The 24,640-nt window shown below is 40.6% G+C and overlaps 1 protein-coding gene across 3 annotated transcripts in view; it reads left to right on the top strand.

The window, feature by feature from the left end:
* The first annotated feature begins 1,534 nt into the window (after nucleotides 1-1,534).
* The window catches only part of CNOT6 (CCR4-NOT transcription complex subunit 6), a 33,815-nt gene continuing 10,709 nt past the window's right edge, over nucleotides 1,535-24,640 (top strand). The window contains exons 1-7 of one of the 3 annotated variants that reach the window (XM_069772880.1): nucleotides 1,537-1,704; nucleotides 3,551-3,925; nucleotides 16,838-16,951; nucleotides 19,447-19,633; nucleotides 23,003-23,088; nucleotides 24,108-24,212; nucleotides 24,304-24,372. In XM_069772880.1, the coding sequence (XP_069628981.1) occupies nucleotides 16,840-16,951; nucleotides 19,447-19,633; nucleotides 23,003-23,088; nucleotides 24,108-24,212; nucleotides 24,304-24,372 (559 nt within the window). In that variant the 5' untranslated portion in view covers nucleotides 1,537-1,704; nucleotides 3,551-3,925; nucleotides 16,838-16,839. Of the gene's footprint in view, nucleotides 1,705-3,550; nucleotides 3,926-16,837; nucleotides 16,952-19,446; nucleotides 19,634-23,002; nucleotides 23,089-24,107; nucleotides 24,213-24,303; nucleotides 24,373-24,640 lie in introns of all 3 variants that reach the window. The other 2 variants (XM_069772881.1, XM_069772879.1) reach the window with 2 other exon arrangements.

The following is a 24,640-nucleotide window of genomic DNA, read 5'->3' as shown; positions in this document are numbered from 1 at the left end:
CAGCTGGTTATCGGAAAGAAAAGACATGCAGTGCAAGAGAATGACATGCAGAGCTACTCGAGTTAGTTCTGAATGACTGTCAGCTCTCCAGAGTCAGCCAAGCCCAGGAAGCAGATACGGCACTTCTGCCAGAGCCCGTGCCGCATCCCATAACAGAGCTAGCTCAGATATCTCTAGCACAGGACTGCGCCATGCGGCGAGGAGATAGTTTATCATCCGAGAGCATTTCAGATATGATATGATATGGCTGAACAGAAATCTGAAGTATAGAAGGATTATTTCCAACAAAGTGCCAAAGGGCTCAACCTTTCAAGGGAGGACGTTCTGCGATCAAGTTTGGTACACGCCATGCCGGGGTCATCTTTTTCAATGCGCTGCTCTCCGTGGTTGCCGGTGGCGTTCCTCAGAAGCACGACCAGGTACTACCCTCCTTTAAATCATGTTACAAGAGAATGCCTTGGTGCACAGCAGCGTGAGTGCCATTTATTTTGAGCTACATATCCAGTCATACATAAACAGATGAGGCTTCAAGTCCTTTAGCTTTCCCAGTTCAGCAACAGAGTTGTGTATCTGGGATCTTTTTCTTTACTGTTCCTTTCGATGAGGTGGTGCATACCAAGCGCACATTTGCTGCTGCATCACCAATGCTTGAACACTTTAAGTCTCTGAAAATCAGAGGAAATCCTTCAGTTGGAAGTCATTATTGACAATTTTGGCCACCACGGATGGCCCTTCCCCACCATCACTTCACCTAGCATCTGTCATCTTACTCTACGGTCTTGTTGCACAGGCACAGGAATAACAACACTTAATCGGAACGTCCTTTATCTTTCCAAGTATCTTGGTAGGCGTCCATTAATTGGTTCAAGGGAGAAAATGAGCCGTAACCCGAGTTTCACAAAGGTGCTGATGGCAATTCTGGTGGCCATTTCGCGGTAAACGCTGTTTGTGCAAATGTCATAGAAAAGGATCTGCCTCGCTATATTTCTATTAAAGACACAAAGATATAAGATACCCTCTTTCCTAAAAAGCGTTCAGCACACCGCCCACATTTTGCCAGAACACATCCACTGCAAGTTTGAGTTCCCGATTCGGACTGTCGCAGGAGAATTTAAAGTTCTTTTTGAAACAAGCCACTATTTTAATTAGGCTCCCTGGACTCCTGCTAGACGCAGTTTCCCTCCGATACACCATTTACACCGGCTCCGTGCTTTACGATACGGCTGACCCGTTCCTTTCACCCACGTTTCCACCCCCCGACCCCCACAGAAGTACCCCAAAACACCCCCCCGAACCCCTTCCCCCCACCTTTTGCCACCCCCACAACCCCCCTTTCCCCAGGCCTCCCCTCACACAACCCGCGGGTGCCGCCGACCTCTCTCCCCCCCACGCACATTCCAGCCCCGCGTTCCCCTCCGCGACCGCGGAGCCTGCGCGGAGTTCGGTCGGCCTAGGGCAGGCGGGGCGGAGGGAGAGGAGGAGGAGGGAGAAGAAGGAGGAGGAGGAGGAGGAGGAGGAGGAGGAGGGCCGGCCCGCCCGCAGCCGCCGCCGCCGCCAGCGCCGCCATGATGCTTGTTTGCTTTCAATGAGTGTGAGGAGGAGGCGGGGGGGAGCCGCTCTCCCGTCCGGCCCGCGGCAGGAAACAAAGAGCCAGGCAGGCGGCGGAGCGAGGGCGGCGGGGGGACGGGGATGCTGCAGCCACAGGTAGGGGCGGCCCCCGCCGCGGGGGGCGTCGGCGGCGCCTCGCCTGGAGGGGGGGCTCTCGCTCGGGGGTGTGGGGGGGGCAGTACTTGTTGGGGGGGGGAGTGCTGTGAGGGAAGGGAGCGGCGTTATTATGGCGGGGAGGGGGGGGGGAGCCTTCCTCAGAGTTTGGCGGCGGGGAGGGGGCTCTCCCCGCGTTGTGTGGTTTGGGGGTGTCATGGAGGGGGGGGCGAGGCCCCGCTCTGGGCGTGAGGAGGAGGAGGAAGGGGGGGGGGGGCGGCGCTGGAGGAAGCGCTGGGCCCCGGGCGGTTGTCGCTGTGGGGACGGCCGGGGAAGGGTCCTCGGCCCGGGGAAGGGTCCTCGGCCCGGGGAAGGGTCTTCGCCCCGGGGAAGCGGTTGGGAAAACGTCTGGTTACCGGAGCGGGGAGCGGCGGGGGAACTTGCCCGGCCACAGGCCGGTAAACACCGACCCGGCGTGAGGGAGGGAGCCGGGCCGGGCGGCGCCTCGCAGGGAGCCCGGGTTTATTTGCATCGGGAAGGCAATTAAGAGAAATTAGTATAATGGCATCTGGAAGCCTGAAGTTTTTTTTTTTTTTTTTTTTTTCTGTTGTTGTTGCTGGGGTTTTGTTGTTTTGGTTTTTATTCCCCCCCCCCATGCAATTGAGTTTAAAATAATTAAACAAAGGCAGAGGGAAATGACATCAATCTGGTAATTGCCCGTCCACCCTCGGCGCACGGCTTCCCCGCGTCTCTCCCCCCTCTCTCTCTCCCTCCCCGGAGGCCGATTTGCCTCCCTGAGAGCACACCGGAGGACCGGCAGCCGCTGCCTGTCAGCGGAGCTCCCCTCCTGCTCCGGAAGGAGCCGCCGACAGGGCCTGCCGCCCCGCCGACAACCGCCCGCCTCCGCCGGCAGCGGCGGGAGCCGAGGCCTGGGCTGGCGCCGGGGCCCGGAGCGGCCCTCGCTCGTTCCGGCGGAGGGAAACGGCGAGGCAGGGAGCGGGGCGTGATTGCCAGCCCCGGGGACCAATGGGGGAGCGCGGGAGGCGGGCCGCTCGCCGGCACGTGAGGCCGCGGGACAGACGCATGCAGGGATAAACAGAGGGGAATTGGGGCGGGGGGGGGTCGGAGAAACCGGCGTGTTCGGACGTCTGAACGGCAGTGACTGCTTAATTGGGCTAATTGGGGGTGGTTGCTGCGTTTGGTGGGCTCTGGGACAGGTGTGCAGGGACCGAACACCTGACCTGGTGCAGAACTCCTGCATCCTGGGCAGCCTCCAGGCCTGGAGGAGTGGGGTACTTGCTCCTGGACTCCATGATCTGCCCTCGTGCTTTTCTCATTTAGAGTTTTATAGAGAATTTTAAGCCCGGGATCAGACAAGGCTTTAGGAGAGTACGTGTCTATGCACCTGTCTCTGTCTTGATATACATATGTGTCATGAACGTGTACCTTATCAGCAGTTTTTCCACAAACATTTAAAAATTCATATGAAGCCTGCTTTGCTTTGCGTAATATGAGAAATATATTCAGAACAAATACAGTAAAACAGAGGTTTTGTTGCGTTTTGTTTTAAACACAGATATCTCTATTTCCACAAAAGCACAGAAAATTGTATTACTGAAAATACAACCTCACAGGCGGGTGTTTGCTTTGTAACTGGAGCTGCAGATCTTCTGTTTTTTCGTTTGATTTCTGGGGCTTATTTTCTTAATCTAGATTTCGCCATAATGGGTAACTAATTCAAAATTCAAGGGATTAAGAAATACCTGTGGTATTTGTCTGGCTTAAATACAAAGATATGCAAGTGTTGACTGGTAATTGTATTGTATCTCGCATTTTTTTTTCATTCTAGAGCAGGTCTCGTAATTGGGAATTTATCAACATTTCCACTGGGGTAATTTTACAGGATTATCCACCCTCTGTTCTTCCTGCTGGTTCATCTGGACTCTGTGGAGTTTGCTGCTAGCAATGAAGCCTTCTGTGGGGGTTTATTCATGCTATTACTGAAATGGAGCCCTTCGCGTTTGGATTAACTCTTTGTTCACTTTTCACCTGAATCGCTTGGAGCAGTCCATTTATAAAAAGGATACTACCATGCATCTCTTTTCTGTTTGCATTTTGAAGTTGAACTCTGAATACAGTCTTGATGTGTTCAGGCTGTTTGCTTGAATTTTAGAGGAAGAACTGAAATATAAAGATAGATGAGACTGTAATACTGCATGGGCAGGTAAATACTTTTGACGTTTTATATATGAAGACTTGAAAACGTGTTACGAAGGGTCACAAATTGAATGAGCGTGCTACATTTCAAGGTAAAAATCATTAAGATCAGGCTGTACTAGATACTAGGAAGGCATTCTTCTAAGCAAGTGCAGTGTTCATGATGGAAACCGCTGTCTTTAAAATGGGGTCGAATGCTCCCAAGATTGAGCAAACTGAAAAGTCTTTCCCAACAGATGAACAAAAGCATCTGTTTTTAAAAGCATGGCAGTGTAAATAAAAATGGTCCTGTTAATCTATCACCAAAAAGCTAAGGTTTTTTGTTTGTAGTGCAGTGTGTCGTCTTATTTGGATTACCACCGTGCCTTGGAGGCCAGGTGGTGAACCAGAATTCCTCCTTCCAGTTGTGCAGCACCTGCTACAACAGGCAGTCCCTGCTGCAGAGGGCCTTGTTCTGTTTGTTAACAGACTCTTGGGTTTTAAATTATTGTCTGGTTTTGTCATGTAATTTTGTCTGCACACGTGTATATATGCAGTCTGTACCATTACTTCCCTGGCCCAAATGGCGCTGCATTAAGAGATTATACACAGATGGTATCTTTATGAATGAAGATGCCTTTTAGTCTTCAGAATTGAAAGAATATACAAGAATTGTCGCTTATTTCCATAGGGTTTCTTGCTAGGAGAAATATATAGTATTCAAAGGTTACAATTGTATATGATGAGCTTGAAAAAACTACCACTGACCTTAAAACCCTGCAAGAATAATCTCAACAGACCCTACCTCTAGATTTTAGTCCTAGTTGCACGAGACAGAGGTTGACCCTTGCCCTGTTGCCTACAATGTATCTGGGTTTTTTTAATCTGTATATTGAGATTTTACACTACTTTTGGTGGCAAAATACTGACATTACAGCAACCAGTCTAAATTAAGTCTTCTTCATGGTGTAATATTGAAAGCTTTACACATAAATTGCTCAAACTGAGTCACTGCAGGGTTTCATCTGTTTTGTATTCCTTTTTCAGTGTTGGTGCTTCACACTTGGAAGTGTGATTATTGTACAATATCCTGCAAGATTATTAGCATTGTATTAAGTGACATAAATTAACTTCCTACATTGAAATCGGGTTGTAGAAGTCCACTTAACAGGAAAGCTTGGCATAAGCTTGGGGACCTGCACTCACAATTTCTACATTGAGCGATTTCTGCAGTTGAAGTCTTGAAGAGTTTACAAATACTTAGGCAGGTCCCATGGAAAAAGCTGTTTAAATGCTTAACGTGTACTTTTGAGCTACTAATTACACTTCCAAGATGGTGCTTATTTAAAAAAACTGGCAACAACTCAGTTTTTTCTTTTGTAAGACTGCAACATGAATCCTTTTGTTAATGCCTCAGAGGGCTTTTTTTAAGTGAAGGAATCAAGGAGCAGAAAATACATACATAGTTGTTTACTTTAGAACTAAAATACTTGCTCTTAGTATTCTGATTTATGCTATAATGGAGCTCTGCAGGAAAAGGTTGATTTTTTTTTTTTTTTTTTTTTTCTAGACTGGGAAAGCCGTTAGGTATGTCATGCAGGCTGCCATCTAGATGTTGTGATCTCAGCCTGGATATTTTGATAGCTCTCTTGTGTGTCTTAGTTCACGTTCCTGATATGCAACCTTTATTCTGCAAGTGAAGCAGCTTCCTACCTTAAGACTGTCCTAAAGTTTCAATACCATTTTATAATACCAGCATCTCCAAGGCCTCCTTCAGCTCTTTGAGCTTCCCCCTTTCCTTAGCAAGGCAGCAGTTTCAGCCTGAAGACTGGGCATTTCTAGAACATGCTGAAGCAATGTGAGTGATAGCTCATGTCATTAGGGTACAGCATCTTGCCATAGGTAGGAGACCATGAATATACCATAATTTAGTATACTGCATATTACAGATAATCTCTACAGCTTTACTGCCCGAGCTATTTTGGAGTATATTGATGAGTGAGGTGTGGATCCTGCAAGTTGATCTGACTTAAATGGTGCTCCACAGAAGTATTTCTCTGCATAGATCAGTTTGCAGAGTCAGGGATCAGGGAAAAAAAAAACAACAACTTTAAGCGCTAGCTTCACTTCAGAGACAGATCATTTCAAACCACATTGAACTGACACCTACAAAGACAGGAAGGCTTAAAACTAAACCAAAACACAGCTAGGAGCGTGCACCATCTGATATGTATCACCTGTCAGAACAAGGAGACAACATTGTAATGGCTAAGTAATAAAAAGTATTAAGATGTTTTGTGCCAAACTCTGAGCATTAACACTTCTTAATACTCTTTCAAAGACGTTTTAACAGTTGTCCACCCAACAGAAGAGCTTTGCCTGGCAAAGCAAAGGTCCTGTGGATTGAGATAGAGGAGTTTAAGTGCTGCCTTAATCACAATTCATCTGTAAGTAGAGTGCTTTCAGAACAAGAGTTTTTAGGAACAAGTTATCTGTGTGAAGAATAATTAAAACTAGAAAGGAATCCTTGCTTTGCTGAGGAACATCATGACAGATCCACCTCTGGAGATCTGAGGACTGCTTGTACAGTAATTGTCAGTCATGGCATAGATGCTTTCTGGGCAGGGAGCAGTGGGATCACCCCGTGGTTTCTTCTGGTGTAGTATGTCAGGACTTTTCTCCAGTGGCAGAACTTGGAAAGCTGCTACTTTGGTTGCTCATTAACTTCCCATAATCTACATCAGTACAATTGTCGCTGGAGTAATGTTGAAAACCAACCAGTGACGTGGCTCAAGTGGTGATTTTGTTTGTTTGTTTGTTTGTTTTTAAAGCCACCAACAATAAACCCCACTTTCTTAGCTGGGTATCGTTGGTTTTCAGCATTGTCTCACAAACAGCTGCATCAACACAACGGAGGGAGGTGATGAAGTAGAACATGGGGACAGGAAAGAAATCTCTGGTTGGCTTTGCTGCACAAGAGCATGGTTGTGGAACAACATTCTCAGGCTTGTTGGTTTAATTTGAAGTAAAAACAATCTATGAATAGTCTGGTTGCTTCTATCAGGATGTGGCTAGATGGGTAGAGCACGAACTGTGTGAACAAGTTCTATAATATCCTGAACTTCAGTTAGGTTAGCAACTCTAATATTAACAAGCATTTAAATATCTAGAAATTGTTTTTTTAGGAAGGCAGAGATTTTTGGATTTAGATACTGGCATCTCTTGTCAAGCACTCGTTCAGATCTATAGCAGGAATGCTGAAAATGAGCTCGTGTCCAAACTTCATTTAAAATAGCTAGGTTATCTCTTACTCCTAAGTTCTGTTGCAAGGCTAAGAAAGAGAATAATGTTTTGTGCAGTGACTTCATGTTTTCACCCACAAAACAACAGAAATGTGGTAAGTGTTCTGCAGACGCATAAAGGAAAATGTGGTAAGGAATGTTGTGGTGTACATGCCAATATTTAGAATAGCTTACTGAGTTGGATCAAGATAAGAAATTGTGCAGAAGTTACTCTCAACAAGAATTAATGTTCCATGTATCACAAAGAATCATAACTAAATTGTTAAATATGATTGTCTGGACACAACCGGTGGAGTGAGAGTTGGTAATGTATTAACGTTTTGGAGTGTAAGACCATCGTCGTTAGCTTTCTGAAGACGTTTGTAGGTGAAGCTTTTAAGCCTTGGTCTTACTGCCTGTCTGCATTTTTAAAACTTGAAGCTAAATGTTTTACAACAGAACTCTTCTTGTTAAAGTTGATCTTTTAGGTTCTATCTTACTCGTACAGTATATAATTATGTAATGCAAGTAAATTTTTAAAGTAATTAGTGAACCTGACTGATCTTTTAATGTATTGGTATTTCAGAATACACTAAAATAGAACATGCAAAAATCTGAATGTGTATAGTACTCGGTAGCTAGCCAAAGTGTTTCTAGGGATACCAGTTAAAGGTCAGCCTTTGCTTTGCAATGTGGTTTTGTGTTAATGTTTGTTTTGTATACAGCAGCCTTTCACTATAGGCATAATTACATACAATTGCGGATAATTAAGAACTATTCTAATCATCTGTGCTATGTCTATGCTACACTGAGAACATTTGGATATAGTATTTCTGCTCATTAGATGTCGTGCAGGGTAAGGGGTGGGAATTTGAGTTCTTTATCATGAGTCAGATAAAATAGATCTATCTTGCAGGTCTGTCTAGAAGATGGAGCAGTCAAGGACTTCTGTGCTGAATTCTGCCTTTTATTTTCTGACCATTTTAGAGTTATCTTTCAAACCCAAACTGGTCTTCATAGCAACTGAACATGGAAGTGAAAATTGCTTCTTTGCACTAGTGAAACTATGGTAAATAAGTTTTTTCACGCCTTCCAAGGTTTAGGGGGTTACATGTACACCACTAAAATACCGGGCTGCAGGTTGCTCATCTGATAGGAAATTGTGATTGCAAGTGGAGTGGAGGGGTGGCAGGTTGGGCAGGAGGAGAAGTAGAGGTTTGGAGAATGGCAACCTCCCTACCCCTGCCACACACCTTATAACCAGCCAGTTTGCATTTCTATAAACAAGTAGTGAAGAAGGACAAAGAAACCTTAATTAAATTTGAAATACCTGCAGGTCAAAACTTAATGATACAGTCGTCTTAAAAATATGAATTGACTGATTTTTGGACTTAACAAAATTGAAAGCCTGATCTAGTCAGTGCTATATAACTCTATAGTCTAATCAAGTCTTCCTGATTTGAAAACAGCAAATATATCCTCTGACATTTATGACCTGGTTGATCCAAACCTGGATGCTTTGCTTTTCTTAAGTTTCAGGAGGGTTATGTCTCATTTTAGTCAGCTTCAGCTAGATTAAGGGTTTTGCAGAACTTTTACAGCTTTATAGATTTTTTGAAAGACTATTAAAGCATTTGTCAACTTCTGAGTTTTCTGTAGTAGAACTTATATATGCAAAATCAAATAACTCATCTGATTAGTTATATTTTAGATATACTCACATGAACTAACGTGTATTGACTTAATCAGAATCTTGCATTTATTATTACATAGTTGCAATGCATGTTCACATCCTACTGCATTATCTAAGTCTGAAAAAGAGGAAGGGTAACTTGTGGTTTTGTATTGGCAGTCATGTAAAATTCTAGTTTTAGAAGTCCTCAAAATATGATGAAGAAGCATTACTTCCCTGATGAAGCCATTAAATCTTAATATGCTAACAGCCACTAAAATATGATCGTACCAAGTGAAAAAGCACTTGGAATGAATCAATTGACTATGTGTTGACTCAACAGCATTTTTATTTTTTTAATTTAGATTATTCCAACATTAAGCCATAAATTGGGTTAAAGGGATCTTGACACTTTCCCACACATTATAGTTGAGTCTCTTGGGGGCGAGGAGTGTTTCAGGAGTCATTCTTGTGCTGCTCCAGTTCTGCCTGTGCACACAGCTGTTACATACCATCCCTCCCCACATTAGGTAAAAGGAGATTTTTAATTCACAGCATGTATTCTGAAAAATTCAGGTGTTACCCTTTAGCTAATTTCCCAATTGGATTTTTCCTAGTCTTATTTTTACAATACTATATACTTACTGTAAAAAAAACCAACAAAACCAAAAAGCCTTGAACAGCCTTTTCTAAATAAAATGCCAAGAATGTTTGCAGTAGTCAACAAATAATAGGTGTTTACACAACGGACTTGATATTTATCTAGAAGTAACATACTAGTAGGGAAAAAAAAAATAAATCTGTGTTTTCTTGCAACACTGATGTTTTAGTTGTGCATATTTCAATAGAGCAACCTTGTTCACTCCTACAAAGTTAAATGTAACATTGTGTTTCAATAGATAGGCAAGTCGTAAAATTTCTGTTTATTCAGCATCAAAATAATTGTAATTTTAGTTCTAATGTGCTTTAGTATGGATTCTTCTAATCTGAGGAAGCTTTATTTAATATTTTTTTTCTTTTAGGTGGTGGCTTACACCTGCATTTCTGAACTTTGGTTTATCTACTTGCACAGTTGTGCATTGTAGCAAAATAGAACCAGAAGCTATATTTCATAGAAGAATGCGAGTATTCTTCCATTATATGGTGTATACCTGCTAGTAGTTGGGAAATTCAGAACTGTAGGTGTATGTTAAGATTTATTTTATTAAAAAACAAAGTTTCAATTTAGTGTATTCTGAACAAGACACAGATAGAAATAGGATTGACATGAAATTTAAAAGGCTTTGTAGGAACAGTATCAGGCATACATAAAAACCCATTTAATTCTCTAGTTTAAGTTTTATGTGTCTGGGGGGGCAGGGTGGTCCCAAATAATTTTAAATAAGAGTTTAGTGGAAGTACATTAAATTTACTTCACATGAAACTTGAGGTTTAGCTGGGATGTGCTGGGTACTTGCTTGCTTCCTTTCCTCATTGGGGTATCTTGCCTTTGAATATTTTTTCCATCATTTTTCACTATTAAGATCACTATCTAGTTTGTTGCCCATGCTTGGTATAGATGGAGGATAAATACAGTCATTGACTCAACTCATCAATACAAGTGTGTACATTCTGTAGGGACTGACCTTTATCATAAGGCTGTTCAAGCTTCTTTTGCTTTTCTGTGAGGAGATGACAGATGTCGCACCTTGTCATCCCAGCCAGGGACAGTGTCTGTTTTTGCAGGGTTGTTGCTTCATTTGCCTGGACTTTATGCTGAAATGGAATTAAGTTCCCACAGAAATTTGTCACTTGCTGAGTAAAGTGCCACCATTGCCAGGAAGGTGAAACCAGTAAGCTTGATTCATTTTAGAAAAGCACTCATTTAAAGAATGGGTAGTGGGTCTTTGAGTGGGAATGACCAAATCTTAAGTTTTATGGTAAAAACTGAAATACAATACTATGAAAGAATTTTTTCCAAAGTACAGTAGTTATCTTTTAGATGTACTTCTTCTCCCTTTGAAGAGGGTCACTGTTTGGAGTTTAAGGCAGTCATTTCTGTTCATTCTAATAAAGCTCAACAGCAGAGATTAACCATTTAAATACAGGCTAGCATTTCTGATCAGCCTATACATTGCTAGAACTGCTACAGCTTTAAGTCACCTAAAAAGCAGTGTACTTTGACTTCAGTTAGGATTTCAGACTTTGTTCAGTGTTACTGTTTAACTAATACATGGATGAGGGTAGTTGGAAGCAAGATTTTTGCTTCCTGCTGTGCAAGAAGAGATTTGGGGTAGGTGTGGCCAGAAGGACAATTATGTTGTCCTGATTTCAGTCCCTTAAACAGTTGTGCTGCAAATCCACACATACATTACTGCTATACAGGAATAATAATACTGGAAGCTAGGCTCCCTCAATTTTTTTTTTTTCTTTTTCCCTTTTAGCTTTTGCAGGTTTAATTCTTTTCACCAGCTCCTTTTGTTATCAGACAGAAGTCAGTGCTGATGCAAGAGTGAAGTGGAAATACACAGTCCTGGGGAGGAAGGAACTGCAGCAGGACCAGCTTAGTTCTGCTTCATGTGTTGTAAAACCACAGTGCAAGTGGCTGGTGTGGGGGGGTCAGGAGGATCCTAAATTAACTTTGAATTCAAGACATATCAGTCAATTTAAGAAACACTTACATTTGTGGGGAAAGTCACTGGAACCCATTTTTAAATGCAACTTTGGATTGCATGGAAAGGAGGTTAAAGGCACAAGGTTACAAATGAATGGTCTGGGATGAGTTTCCAGTATTAGGCTTTGGCGAAAGAAAGAAAAAAAAAAAAAACAAAAAAAACCCGAGCCTGTCATAAGTGCTATCATTTTCTTACGAAATCTTTGAGCAGCTTAATGGTTTATAATTAATAGGAAGTACTATAGAGTGCTTTCTGTCCTACTTTTCAGCAGTGCAAAAGTAATTTATTTGGTAAATAATACTGTACTGTATCAGTAAGTGGAAAATATACTTCAGTTATCTTGTTACTTCTAACTTTATTAGATCTAGATTTGTATAGTTTATTCACTGTTTTTTAATTAAAGTAGCAAGAAGTTGGAGTAATTCTGCAGTTGGTCAGGTGTAGTGCTACTTTGTTTACTTCCCCCTCCTGGCTATTTTCTGATTTACGTCAGTTTTAGTGATAAGTAATATCAAGTAAGGAGCAGGGTGGGGGAAGTCAAAAGAAGTCATCAGCATGTGTCAAGATGTTTCAGAAGCAGAGTTGCAATGCTTCAGCATAGCGGATCTTGAGGTATTTCTAAAGGTACTCACATATTTGTAAATGGGATTTGTAGATGCTGCTTAGTAAGTATTGAAATAGTTATTTCAGAATAGTTGATTAGATCAGATAAAGTTTTGTCTGAACACTAACCCATGCTGCTCTCACTTGTTCCTTGTTTTCTACAAAGTTTTAGAATTCACGTTTTCTTTGCCTAATTTAAATTTTGATATGGAAGAAGCTGATGTTTCTAGGAAAGTTTTGGGGCAAACTTGATATCTACGCTTACAGTAAGATACAGTACAGTACAGATTTGAGATGGAGTTAGTTTATCTGAGGTATTAGAGAAAGCATTTCAAGAAATGAAGAGCTGCTGTAGTATTTTCCATTGTGTGGGGTGTATGGTTTTGTTGGGTTTTTTTTCCAAAAACAACTTACTACTTACTCTCAAAAAAACCCCCTGCTCACCTACCTATTTTGATTAAATCCTTCTCCCCATCATCTTCAATTTTATAAAAATGGCAGAAGGGAAGGACAGGAAAAAAGTCACCATCTTCCCTGCCCTGTCACTCAAAGCAGTTTCCCCAGACTACCTTTTCTCCATTTTAGAGGCATTATTTATTAGTAGTTTATATAGTCACCTAGAGCATTAACTACCTCATAGTCCAGCTTCCACCTTACACACACCTATAGCCTAGGAGACTTACCATTTCAAAAGCCTTGTCAGGCAATGGTCTGAACTCTTTTCATTCTTCTACAGCTAGCAGTGTAGCTAAACCGGCTTGGCTTTCAGGCATCTCCTTCTTTTCGAGGCCACCAGCTCCTCCTGACACCGTACCCTGAACGGCACTGGTGCTGCGGCTGGTCCCCAGTGCAGCACACCAGCTTGCATGGCTGCTGGTAATCACACCCCATCTTGTCCAGAACAGTTCTCCGAAACAAGACCTAGCCTGGCTGTTCATCACCTTAGTGCACTCATTGCTTTAATCTGGAGAGACAGCTGGCAATCAGTGCAGGTGCACCTCAACCTGTGAACGTTTGGCTTTGTCTCTAATGGTCTGTTCCCCAGGGAAGCCGGAGCCAGTGCTCCATCATCCACCTGCTGTGTTAGCCAGCTTTGTCAGCTCTTCTTCTAACAGGTTGCCCTCCCTTGACTTTACAACCTTCAGATTTTTTCCTCTTCTCTTCCTGATCCTCAACATCCTTGCCCTGCACCTTTCCCTGAAGGGTCTTTGCCCCTGCTCTCCCTTGCCCTGTCCTACCGCCTTTCTCTCGGTACCCTCTGGGCAAACAAGGGCTTAAAACCGTGTCTGCGCTGAAGGCTCGAGACCCGATTCCCTACGTCAGACCCTTTGCACTGTTGACCTCATTGGCCTTGTTTAGCTCAGTTTCTTTGGGGTAAGGGGTGTTAATTCTGTGTTGGGACTGAGTGACCCAGGGTGGGAATGGGCAGCCACGCTCCTCTTGAGCTCTCAAGCCCTTCTGTTTTTACAACTAATTAAATAACAGCTTTAATAACATGGTACAAGATAGTAAACAATTTAATTTGCATTCAAACATATTTAAATGTCCTCCTCATTAAATTTGTGTAGTCTGGGGTGTGTTCTGGGCATCCCTGTCATATCTTCGTTCATGAAGATTTTCTCCTTTATGAACTAACTTGCTCTACGTGATAACAGCCTGATCTTCAGCGGTGCTTCCCACCATCTGTGTTGGTGCAACTGAAAATTGCAGGTGGTGTAAGCTCTTTTGAAAATGATCGTCATGATAGTTTAAAGCTGCAGTTATCAATGGCTCCAAGGTTGCTTGACAGCATTTTATGGGTCTTACTAAAAATTGCTTTAGTCTGACAAAACTGTACCACTTAATCTGATGTTTACCTCAGCTTTTACGTTTAACTGCAGCAGCTCAGCAGGCTCTAAATTTGGATTTGGGGAGGTGGAGAAAGGAGGAGAGACAGTGATTTGTAAAAGAGACTGATTTTCTTGAACTACTCCGTGCTGTGAAGTTTTGAAATGCAATTCAAGGTATTGCGCTTGTGTTTTATGTCCTGTGAAATATGACCCAAATGTAGCCTTGCTGTCAGATCCTGAGAAATCTCGAGCTCTACGTGATGGATGAAGATGCGCTAACACTTGGTGTGACAGTATCCTTGGTGTTCTGGTGTGGCTGATGCCAGTGATGCTGTCGGTCATCAGCAGCTCCTTCAGCCAGGAGGCTCTTGAGCATTTGCTGCTTTTTTTGCTCCTGGTAATCCTGAACAGCAGGGAATTGTCCACTGTGAAATGCAGCAGTAAGAAAGGAAAACCATCAAGAGCAGGAACTTTAATGAGAGGGAGAGTAAGTGCCATGGATGGGCCGGGAGCATGGGGTCACCAGGATCCAGTGTTAAAACCTCAAATTCTTAAATCTCTAATTGTTTTAGTGCACATTAACAAAACCCACTGGAAAAGTATGTCATCCTCTTCTGGTAGCGAGGAGCGAGATGCTGCTGGTACCAGCAAGGCTGTTAATTAGTGCATGTGATTGAGTGTGCTCTGGGGAACGTTCATGTTTCTGTACTGAATGAGATTTCTGTCTCTAGTATACCCGATTCACTTCTTGAAAAATTGGAACATATTTATTAATTCGGGGAGCTGCAGGAAGAGAAAGCATCAAATGACCGAGGAAGGTAAATGTTTCCTGTCAAACTGGAGCATTCCTATGTGGTATTGGTCTTTGTCAGTTATATATAATTACATATAGCAATTTCAGAAGAGATGCTCAATACATTACTTTGCCATATGTTATTGCATTAGTTGCATAGTTATTGCAGGGAGAAGTTACGCTTTTACCTTTCCAGTGGTTATAATCCAGTCTTATCTCCTTTAATTAGCTTAGTTTGAAGAAGAAAGTGTTACACTTGGTGATTCTAGTACCCTGGGTACTCAAGTGTCTTCATTCTTTAAGAAGCTCCACCCAGCTGCTATTTATAATCTCATCCTTTTACCCACAATTCACTTTTTAAAGGGGAATTTCTTTTCACTGCAGACATCTGTTTTTGACCAGTAGTGGGGGTGGGAAAGGGAAGGAGTGTGAATTAGTAAAAGAGCTGTTGTATTAAAGTAAGCATGTGGTGCTTAAAAGCTTTATTTTAATTAAGATGCATAATTAACAGAAAGGTTTTGGGTGTGGGGTGTTATGTTGGTTTTTTTAACATGCGGAGTAAACATTTTCCAGTAAATTCAATAAACAGATAACAAGGTTGATAGTCTCAATTTACTAACAGTTACTCCTTGTTTATTCTCTATACAACACTTTTCTGATATATTCACTTTGTCCAGGGATATGAAAAAATTAGAAAGCCTTAAAAGATCTGGTAGGTAGGTGTGCTCATGATTTTGACCAGTATAGCTGCTTCTTTATTGAGTGGTTTTGGGTGGTACTATAATATTTCTGTAATGTATTTTGCTTAATAATTGCATAATATTGCTTGTAATGTGTTTGTAAATGTGATTTGAGCCAGTATTGTTTAATTTCTCTATGTCATATAAATAATTTTATAGCTTGTTGCTTGTGCCTTTCTGTATGTATTTGCATGTGGCAGCTTAAGATGGTGAAATCTTTGCCATAAAAGCTCTTAGATATATGTAGGGTAACGCAAAGGCATGACTCTTACTTCTGATAAACACGATTTATATTGGAAGTCCTATGAAACTTGGAAACACGGAACTAATTTGTAAATTAATATAATATTTATATTTATTTAGTTAGTTAGTTAACATCTATGTAAGCTGGTTTTCCTCTTAAACTGCCTAAAACCCAGCTGTATTTCTCCTGGGACAGAGGAGAGCTAGCTCATGGTGCAGGGAGGAGTATGGTACAGGGTTTTATTATGGAGCCAGGAATGCCTTTCCCCTCCCCATCTTTGCAGTGAAACTGTGCGAGTATGTTAATGTACAGGAAAGCTGGAAGGAGGAGGTTTTTTTTAGAGACATATTTTTGCTACTTCTCTCACGGTCCATGGTTTGGTGTGGTAAAAAGAGATCAGAAATTAAAAAATGTTTTTTGTAAAGTTACCAGGAATCATGTGAAAGAGAGTGAGAGAAATGGAGTTAAATTTCAGTGTTAAACACCTGGCTGAAGAAAGTGACAGAAAGGTCTACCTCAGGTAGAATATTTTCAGGTTGACAAGAGTAAGATAAGGGTTGAATCAAAAGCTATCACTTTGCAGACTTAAAGAATTGAGGATCTTTTTGAAACCTTAATTCTTTTCTTGGATGCTGAATTGTGTGAAAAGTTGAGAATTGCAGTAAACCTGGAACTGATAGATAGTCGAGGTTATTAGCAAATGTTTTCTGCATAGTTTGTATGAGGGAGAATCTGGTGGTGGTGATCATCACCTCTTGAAGTTTCATTGTTGAAGAACCAAGAGCCTGCAGTAGGATGGATTGATTTTGAAGGACACAGTGATATACCCATGAAAGGTGGCAGGACACAATGTTTATGTTGCTTTACAGATTTTGTTAAATAATTGCGTGGGGGTTTAGGCTGTTGTCTGCCATTCTAGGAGCATCAGGAATCTGTGTTCTTCTGTTTTATAGCAGTCTTTCCCACTCAGTGAAGTTTGTAAATGGGCATGGGTTATCTTTATCTGAAGTTTTGAAAAGTATTTGGAGTGAATGTCCAATATAAAATTTAACTGAAATGGAAATTACCTTTTAAAGAAGTCTCATTATGTAGTATCTTAATTATTTGTCTTTTTGTCTCAACAGGAATGCCCAAGGAAAAGTACGATCCACCTGATCCACGGAGGATGTACACAATTATGTCCTCAGAGGAAGCAGCCAACGGAAAGAAATCACACTGGGCAGAGTTGGAAATAAGTGGTAAGAGACTGAGGAACAGTCCTGAGTTATGAACTCATTGCAAGTTAAGAGTATCCTATGTAGTACATACGGGCTTGGACAAGAAGTCTGGAGTGGAGTTACCTACCCTGAAGTGAGCCAGCACACCAACGTAGCAGCTGCCAGGCTCTGGGTGTGTTGAGGGAAGAGGTTGGGTTGGGATAACGTAGGGAGCTGTAGGTAAGTTGAGGCAGGTGGGGAATCCTAATGTGTAGGAGAGTTGGGAAGATGAGGATATGGATGTGAGCTCTTTGTGTTTTAAGAAGATGGGGGTAGGTGAGAGCATGGATTTAAGATCTAACTTGTCAAAGAGAAGTGGGTGAAGTTGGGGTTGATAACATAGACGTAGTTTTCATTTTAAAAGCAGTTGTAAATCTTTGCTCTGTTCCTGACATTTAACAAAAAAAAGGGAAAAAAAAAGATTAAAGAAACCTCCAAGAACTGTGCTAGCTTTGAGCTGCTGTTTGACTTTTGAGTCTTGTCTTGAAAATAAGATAACACTCGGAACTCATAAACATGAATTCCAACTTGTGTGGGACACCAGTCTCTCTTGATTTGTAGAGTAAATTCCAATTTTGCTACATAAAGTGTGTTTACAAGGAAATTCAAGCAAATATTTTAAGAATTTAAAAATTATTTTGTGATGTAAATTTAGGCTGAAATTTTGCTTAAATATGCAGGTTCTTTAAGAGACTGCAAAAATTGCCATGTGTTATTTCTAAATGACTGTCTAGTAGAGAAATTGATGGAAGGACAAATACAAACAGAGTTCTTTGAATTGTGAAGAGTCTTTTCAGGCAGATCATTGAATCTGTGTCTTGCTTCGAGTGCCATGTGCCTTAACATGTGAATAGCACTCTTTACTTGAAGGTTACAGGTGCAGAAACCTAGTTAATTGCCGCTTCAGGAATCAGCATTAGGCTTGGATATCCACTGGGACATCTACTGCCTCTGCATAGGAAATGCATTAAGTGATGGCTCTTTCCTTTCATGCCTGGTAATTTTGCTATAGACTGATGCTAGCCAAGAGAGGTGCAGGTAGTGAAGAGGATGGATCAGTGATGTTGATTGGAAATCCTTTCAGCTACAAGGGTTTCTCTGATCACAGTCACCTGTTTGCATTGGTGAGGGGGAAGAGGTGTTAATTCAATTTAAACAATGCAAAGAACAACTGATTTGTATTTAAAACCTTTCAAAAGATTTCTCAATGAGCACTGCAGTAGCATGAATCCTTTAAGAACTGTATGCATTTGCCTTGCAAAATAAAATGTGACAATGTTTTTGTTTTATTAATGTTCACACTGCCATTTCCTTGCAAAATACTTGGTCATCTAATACAGAAAGCCACAAATGTTTTAACTGCTCTCATTTAAATCACTGAGCTTTTTCACTGCAGGCTTTTTAATGCCACTCACTTTCTTATAGCTCACTGGAAATGATACCTATATTAAACCTTTTGTTACCATGGGCTGAGTCCCAGTGTATCAGTGTAGCTTTCCCCAGGCACTAAATATGCCTTCTTTTACTTTGAAGAAAATCATTTAAGGAAATGAATTATAAAGCATGTATGTTGGTATAATATTAACCAGACCGTTCTTAATATTGGTGAGTCATGGTGGGGATTTTAAAGGCTGTTGCGAGTAACTGTTTTTGCCTTGGACAAACTGGCGTTGGTACTCCTTCTAATGCTTTTGGTACAGCAAGATGACTTCCGTAAATGAAAACGAATCCACTCCTGGGGGAAAAAAAAAATCTTGGAGAGAAGAAATGTTTTGAGACCTTCTGATGATATCTCACATTCCTTGCATGTAGCAGTGTAAAAACCTTGATTCTGTCACACAAATCCATGTTTCCACCCCTCAGTTTATACAAAAATCATACCGTTTTTTAAAATATCTGGCAATAGTTTATGCAGCTTTTAGTTGAATGCCAGATGGAAATCCATGTTCTCAACTAAGCATCTTAGTCACCCTAAATATAGTGCTTCTATCTGTTCTTGGCTGGATTAATGCCATAGAGTAAAGATTTTTGGTTTGAAAGATGTTGTGCAGGAATAAGGGGCAAACTGAAGAAGCATTTTTCATCTCAAACATAAACTATTATTGAAAAAATCTGTTCCTTACACCTCTGTTAATTATTGAATTCATGGTCAGTTTGTAAATAAGTCTTGTTTTGTATGGAACTTGAGAAAGACAGATGTTTAAACCTTAAGTATGGATTGGAAAAAAACAATCTAAGCATCCCTGGCAACGCCTTATATTCTCTTACGTATTGCTGAATTTTTTTGGTCTATGGAATCGGTGATTAATGGAATTTTCATTGAATGAAATAATAATAATGATGAAAAACGCAACCCAAACAAAACTCCCCCTCAAGCCCCTCCACTCCCCGCCCCATACGTACTTAGAAAATGTGTGATTATTGCTAAACCTATATATTTTAAATGTTCTATTTTCTTTTGTACCTTCCTTCTACAGGGAAAGTGAGAAGCTTAAGTTCGTCATTGTGGACTCTGACCCATTTGACAGCTTTGCATCTCAGTGACAATTCCTTATCCCGTATTCCTTCAGACATTGCCAAGCTTCACAATCTGGTATATCTGGACCTGTCCTCTAATAAAATTCGCAGTTTACCAGCAGAGCTCGGAAACATGGTGTCACTCAGGTATGTAAATTTTAACAGGAGTTAAAATTGTTCTCTGATTATCTTTGTAGCAACAGTTTAAATTTCAGTGTAATTTTTACATTCTAGTAAATGAAAAGCATGAATAAATTCCCCCCTTCCTCACTTCTTTTAATCTGTCTCCCTGAATACTTGGTATGGTCTGTGCAGCTGTAGCAATGCTGGCTTTTCTGTGATCTCCTGTTCCGATGTATGACAGTATGGAGTGAGCTTCAGAAGTGCTTAGTTTGATGGCAGTCACCCATTTTATCCAAGTCAGGTTTCCTCTCTTATGCATCTCTTTCCAGACTCTTTTACAAATCTTTATGTGGCGTTTTTCTCTAAGAAATACTGATGCACAAAAAAAATTGCTTTGAACTCATAGTAAGGTAGGAAAAAGGTCAGATTAAACATTCATAATCATGCTAACTACAGGTTTTTTTCTCTTTACTCATCTTTAGTAATTATTCTTAACAATAGTTCTTATTCTGTTTATTTTATAACAACTGCAACTTGTCTAATATCATCTCCTTCCCACCTTTGCTATCATGTAACTGCATTCCTGTGCAAACTGGGAGGAGGGAAAAAAAATGTTCTGAACGCATGGGTTTTTTCCCCTTAATTTTACAGTGCCAAGATGAGCAAAGTTTACCTGGAATGATACCGCCTTATGGAAGTGAAGCATGAATAGTGATGCCTATTTAGATTATAATTAAGGCTGCAGCATTTCACTTTGTAAAAACACTTTTATGTAAATGTATAAATTACTTATATAAGAGTAGATATTTACAGGCAACATTCTTTTGTCCTTGACCCAAAGGAAGAGCCTTATCTTAGGTTTATTGGACAGTTACTGGTAATTGCCTTCATTGCTTTTAATTTTGAAGACATTTATGGACAGCTTTCTCAAATCCAGAAAAAACTGAGTCTAGAAGTAACTAGAATGTTATTAGAAGTAAAGAAGAAGACAATAGAGAAATGGACTGCCAGCACAGTTCTAATGAAACTGGAAGCAAAGCAAGTCTGCACATAGAAGTATCAGTCATTGCATTTTCTTCTACTTTAGAAAATTCCTCTCTGTTGGGGAGGATTCAACTAGCTGATCAAATTGGTACTAAAAACTCAAATTCCAAAGGAGTTAAAGTCTCAACCTTGGAGGCTGAGCAAAGGGACCTTGCTTTTTAGAGCATAATTGGCAGTTCTGTTTTGCAGTGTGTTGTATAGTTGTTTTCAGCTGTGAAGTAGTCTGTTCTCAAGAAAGCTTTGCATTACTATTTTAATTAAAAGCAGTTACTATTAACAGGTTTCTTCCCTCCTTTATTCACTCCTTGGGTATTTTGAGGTAGCAACCTTAAATTTACTGGAATATTCTCAAATTCATCTTTGTACTTCATTAGCAACCTTTTATTTTTATCAGTCTTTTTCCTTTTAAAATATTGTTGTAAATGTAATACTCATGGCGTGGAGTTAGCTTAGCAGTGTATAGTCATCAGTAGTGTCAAAAGACCTTATGCCTTCTTCCCAACACTTTTCCCAGTTTATTCTGGCTGATTCTATGAAGCTTCAGCTCTTCCAAGTCCCAAGTCTCTCCTGATAACACTTGAATCCAGATCTCTAGATGTGAAAAGCTAGTGCGTTAATCCACTGCACTCTCTCTGTCCTCAGTAATTGCAGCTGATCCATGATTTCTTTTCACTGGGGTGAAAGTGAAGAAAAACCCATAAGTGCATCCTGTGTGATACTGCTCAGCAGCTTCTGGGAAGTTGTTCAAACAAACAGTGATTCAACACTGGGCATTGCTGATATCCTGAGCCAGAGAAATCATTTGTGCTCTCCCACTTGAGAACTGATAACAGGTCTTCCAGCTCCCACGTCTGGAGCTCTGGGTTTGGTCTGTACAGCAAAGCTCACCGAAGGCTCCTTGCATCTCCCTTTTTACTGCAGGTACTTGAAGAAAGAGGTATCAAAGCAGTAAGATTTCTGATCTTTGTGGAAAGAAGAGAAAAAATAAACACTCTAACATGTTATCTTGGAAAGCTCAGCTGTAAAACAGATACTCTTGATACGCTTGAAAGAACTAGTGGGATTTGCTGTGATCCCCTTTGCTGTATAGAGGGGCAGGTTCCACGGAGTCAAGGATCATTAGAGAAAATAATTCTTTCATCCAAGAGAGAAAGTGTAATGATACCTACTACTGTGCCATTCTTCCAGCTTGGTGTTTTTCTTCTAGAAGAATTTAGTATATTTTTTTTTTGTAATTCTACATAACGTTTTTTTAGACTTCAGCAGTGCTTTGAAAAACTCTTAGAGGAAAAAGTAGCTTCCAAAAGAATAAACTAGTAGCTTTATAATGTCATATAGAATATCATCCTTAAAAATAGTAGCAATTTAAATCTCAGATGTCTATGGAAGTGCTGAGAATTAGTGGAGATGTTGATTTTTTTTTTTTTAACACCCCCATCCTCTTTTCTACCTGTCATGTGCTTCCTTCATACTTAGAAACCCTACAATGACAGACACAGTGGGCTTCTCAGTTTCTCTCTAAAATATGTGCTTTTGTCTGTGGGGTTTTATATTAAATTTTTTTTTTCCCTTTTATGTTGCCCCAAAATACTTTTCAAGTCTCCAGGCTCCAAGTTGTAAACACTTTAAAGTAGCAACTTTATATTGAGTATGGTGAGGAAAGTCTTCACTGCTTAGGTGGGACTGCATTTAAGTGAAAAGCTCCTGACAAGTCCATTTTCTCTGCCCAGTTTGTTAGGATATCGGAATTCAGGACATGAATTCTGTTCCTGTCTGCATATTGGTTTTGTAAGTTAAAAAGCACATATTTTGTCTTAACACTGAAATTATGAAAAAAAACCCAACCAAACACAAAAAAACCCAACAAAACCAAAACCAACAGAAAATTACTATTGTAAATTACTATTACATGGTAATGTCATAGGTCTAATCATACTGCCATGATCCTGGATTTTTTGCTTATTTGTTTTCTGGGATATCATTTCCCTTTATTTCACCTTTAATCATAGCTGAACTATTTCATGGTGTCGTTTGTCAGAGCTGTTGCTGCTTCATCACTTGTAGTTATTAAAGTAATTATTGGTAATGTTTACAAAACTTCTGACTTTTTAAGATGAACTCATCAAACAGCTACGTTCCTCTGTACTTCAACGTAATGTGTATTTTGTCTGTATGTGTGTGTTTCAGTACAGCAGGATTTCCCTAACTATTGCTGTTTAGTCTTTGAGTTTTTCAATATTGTGGTTTGCTAGTATATTGTTTGTCTGTTCGTTAAACTTCTTGTACTATACTGCTGAAGACAAACGTTGGTCTGTTTTCAGCCCTATGTGATTCTTGCTCTGTCTACAGGGAACTACATTTAAATAACAACCTGTTACGAGTTTTACCTTTTGAGCTGGGAAAACTGTTCCAGTTACAGACTTTGGGTCTGAAAGGTATTGCTACTTTTTCTTGGTATCCGTGCTTGTTTAATGATATCACTTCTGAGATATAATGGCTGTAGACTGCTAGTTCATAAAACATTACTGAATAGCAATCCCAGATGTAGCTACTTACTCCGCCTTTATAAATATTGTTATTGAGGGATTATTTAAAAAAGGAAAAAGAACAAGTTTGGCAAAGCACTCCTCATATAAAGAGGTTTGCTTCTCTTTCTGCAGAGTGAGCGGAAGCTTGCTGTTGACTGCACAGGAGTTGAATACAGTACTGCTTTAACTAAGTAGTAGTCTGCAGTTAACTGTAGGTATTCAACTCCAACCAAAAAGGGAACTTGCTTTGTACTGCTGTAGGGTACTGTGCTGTTTATGCAAGCAGCAATTTAAATCTCTCTCCAATGTTTTTTTTTCTCTGAACTGTATGGATTCTAGCTACAAAACTGCTGACCTCAGGGGAACTTGTATCATAAAACCAGGAGCACTGAGTGATACAATACCTCTTAACACTGTTAAATCTCAAAGGTCTGTTTTTCTCCTCCTTAAAACTGGATAATTGCAACGTGCATTGTCCGTGAAAACTTCTATAGTCTTCTTACACGTTTGGCAAATGGTAGACTCTCTACTCAAGATATGGCTGGCAAATAAACTGATAGTGGATGTTTCACTCACGTCGAGCAAAGTGAGCAGAGATGGCAAAGTGAGCAGAGATGGCTCCTGTGTGTGGCCTCATCAGCTCTGCCTGCATGTTGTACCACACCAGTTCTTCAATACTGTTAGATCCAATGACCACCCTTGGGCTGTCTGTTAGAAGGCAGACACGGGAGAGAATGTGGTTAACTTCATGAGAGCTATTCACACGTCTAGTGTTTTGTGGGATTGAAGACCTGAGATCTGAAACCACTAAGTAGTTCATAGTAGATGCAGTATCTTTTCTCAGAGATGCCAGCTTTAAACACTGATACGTAAGTTCGTAATGGTTCTGTGTATTTTATTCGATATTTCTGTAAATCTGTTTGCAGGAAATCCACTTACACAGGATATTCTGAACCTTTATCAGGAACCAGACGGGACGCGAAGGCTACTGAACTACTTGCTTGATAATTTGGCAGGTACTGCAAAAAGAAGTAAGTGATCATTCTTAAAACATTTATTTCTGCTGTGTAAAATAAATGTGATTATCATTTGTTGTATCTCTACTTTAAAATGTTCCCATAGTTTCAACGGAACAACCACCTCCAAGATCTTGGATTATGTTGCAAGAACCAGACCGTACAAGACCAACAGGTACTGTAACACTTTCCCCCCCGCCCCGTTGTAAAAGCTGTGAATCTTTACTATCTGTTGAAAAATTTTTGATGCTTATATTAACCAATCATCTGTGCAGTGCTGACCAGCCAGCTCAAGTAGTTCTACCTCAATTGGAAGACCTGGTTTAGATTTACCCTTCTCTTACTATAAAGTAATTTCTTTTTAATTAACATCCTCCTCGCAGGAATTGAAACTGCTGTCCACAATTAGTTAAGTAGTTGAATTATAACGGGCTTAATTGAAC

This window comes from Haliaeetus albicilla, chromosome 27, assembly GCF_947461875.1.
Source record: "Haliaeetus albicilla chromosome 27, bHalAlb1.1, whole genome shotgun sequence".
NCBI lineage: Eukaryota > Metazoa > Chordata > Aves > Accipitriformes > Accipitridae > Haliaeetus > Haliaeetus albicilla.
The sequence above is the reverse complement of the archived record's forward strand: the minus strand, read 5'-3'. Positions and strand labels throughout refer to the sequence as shown.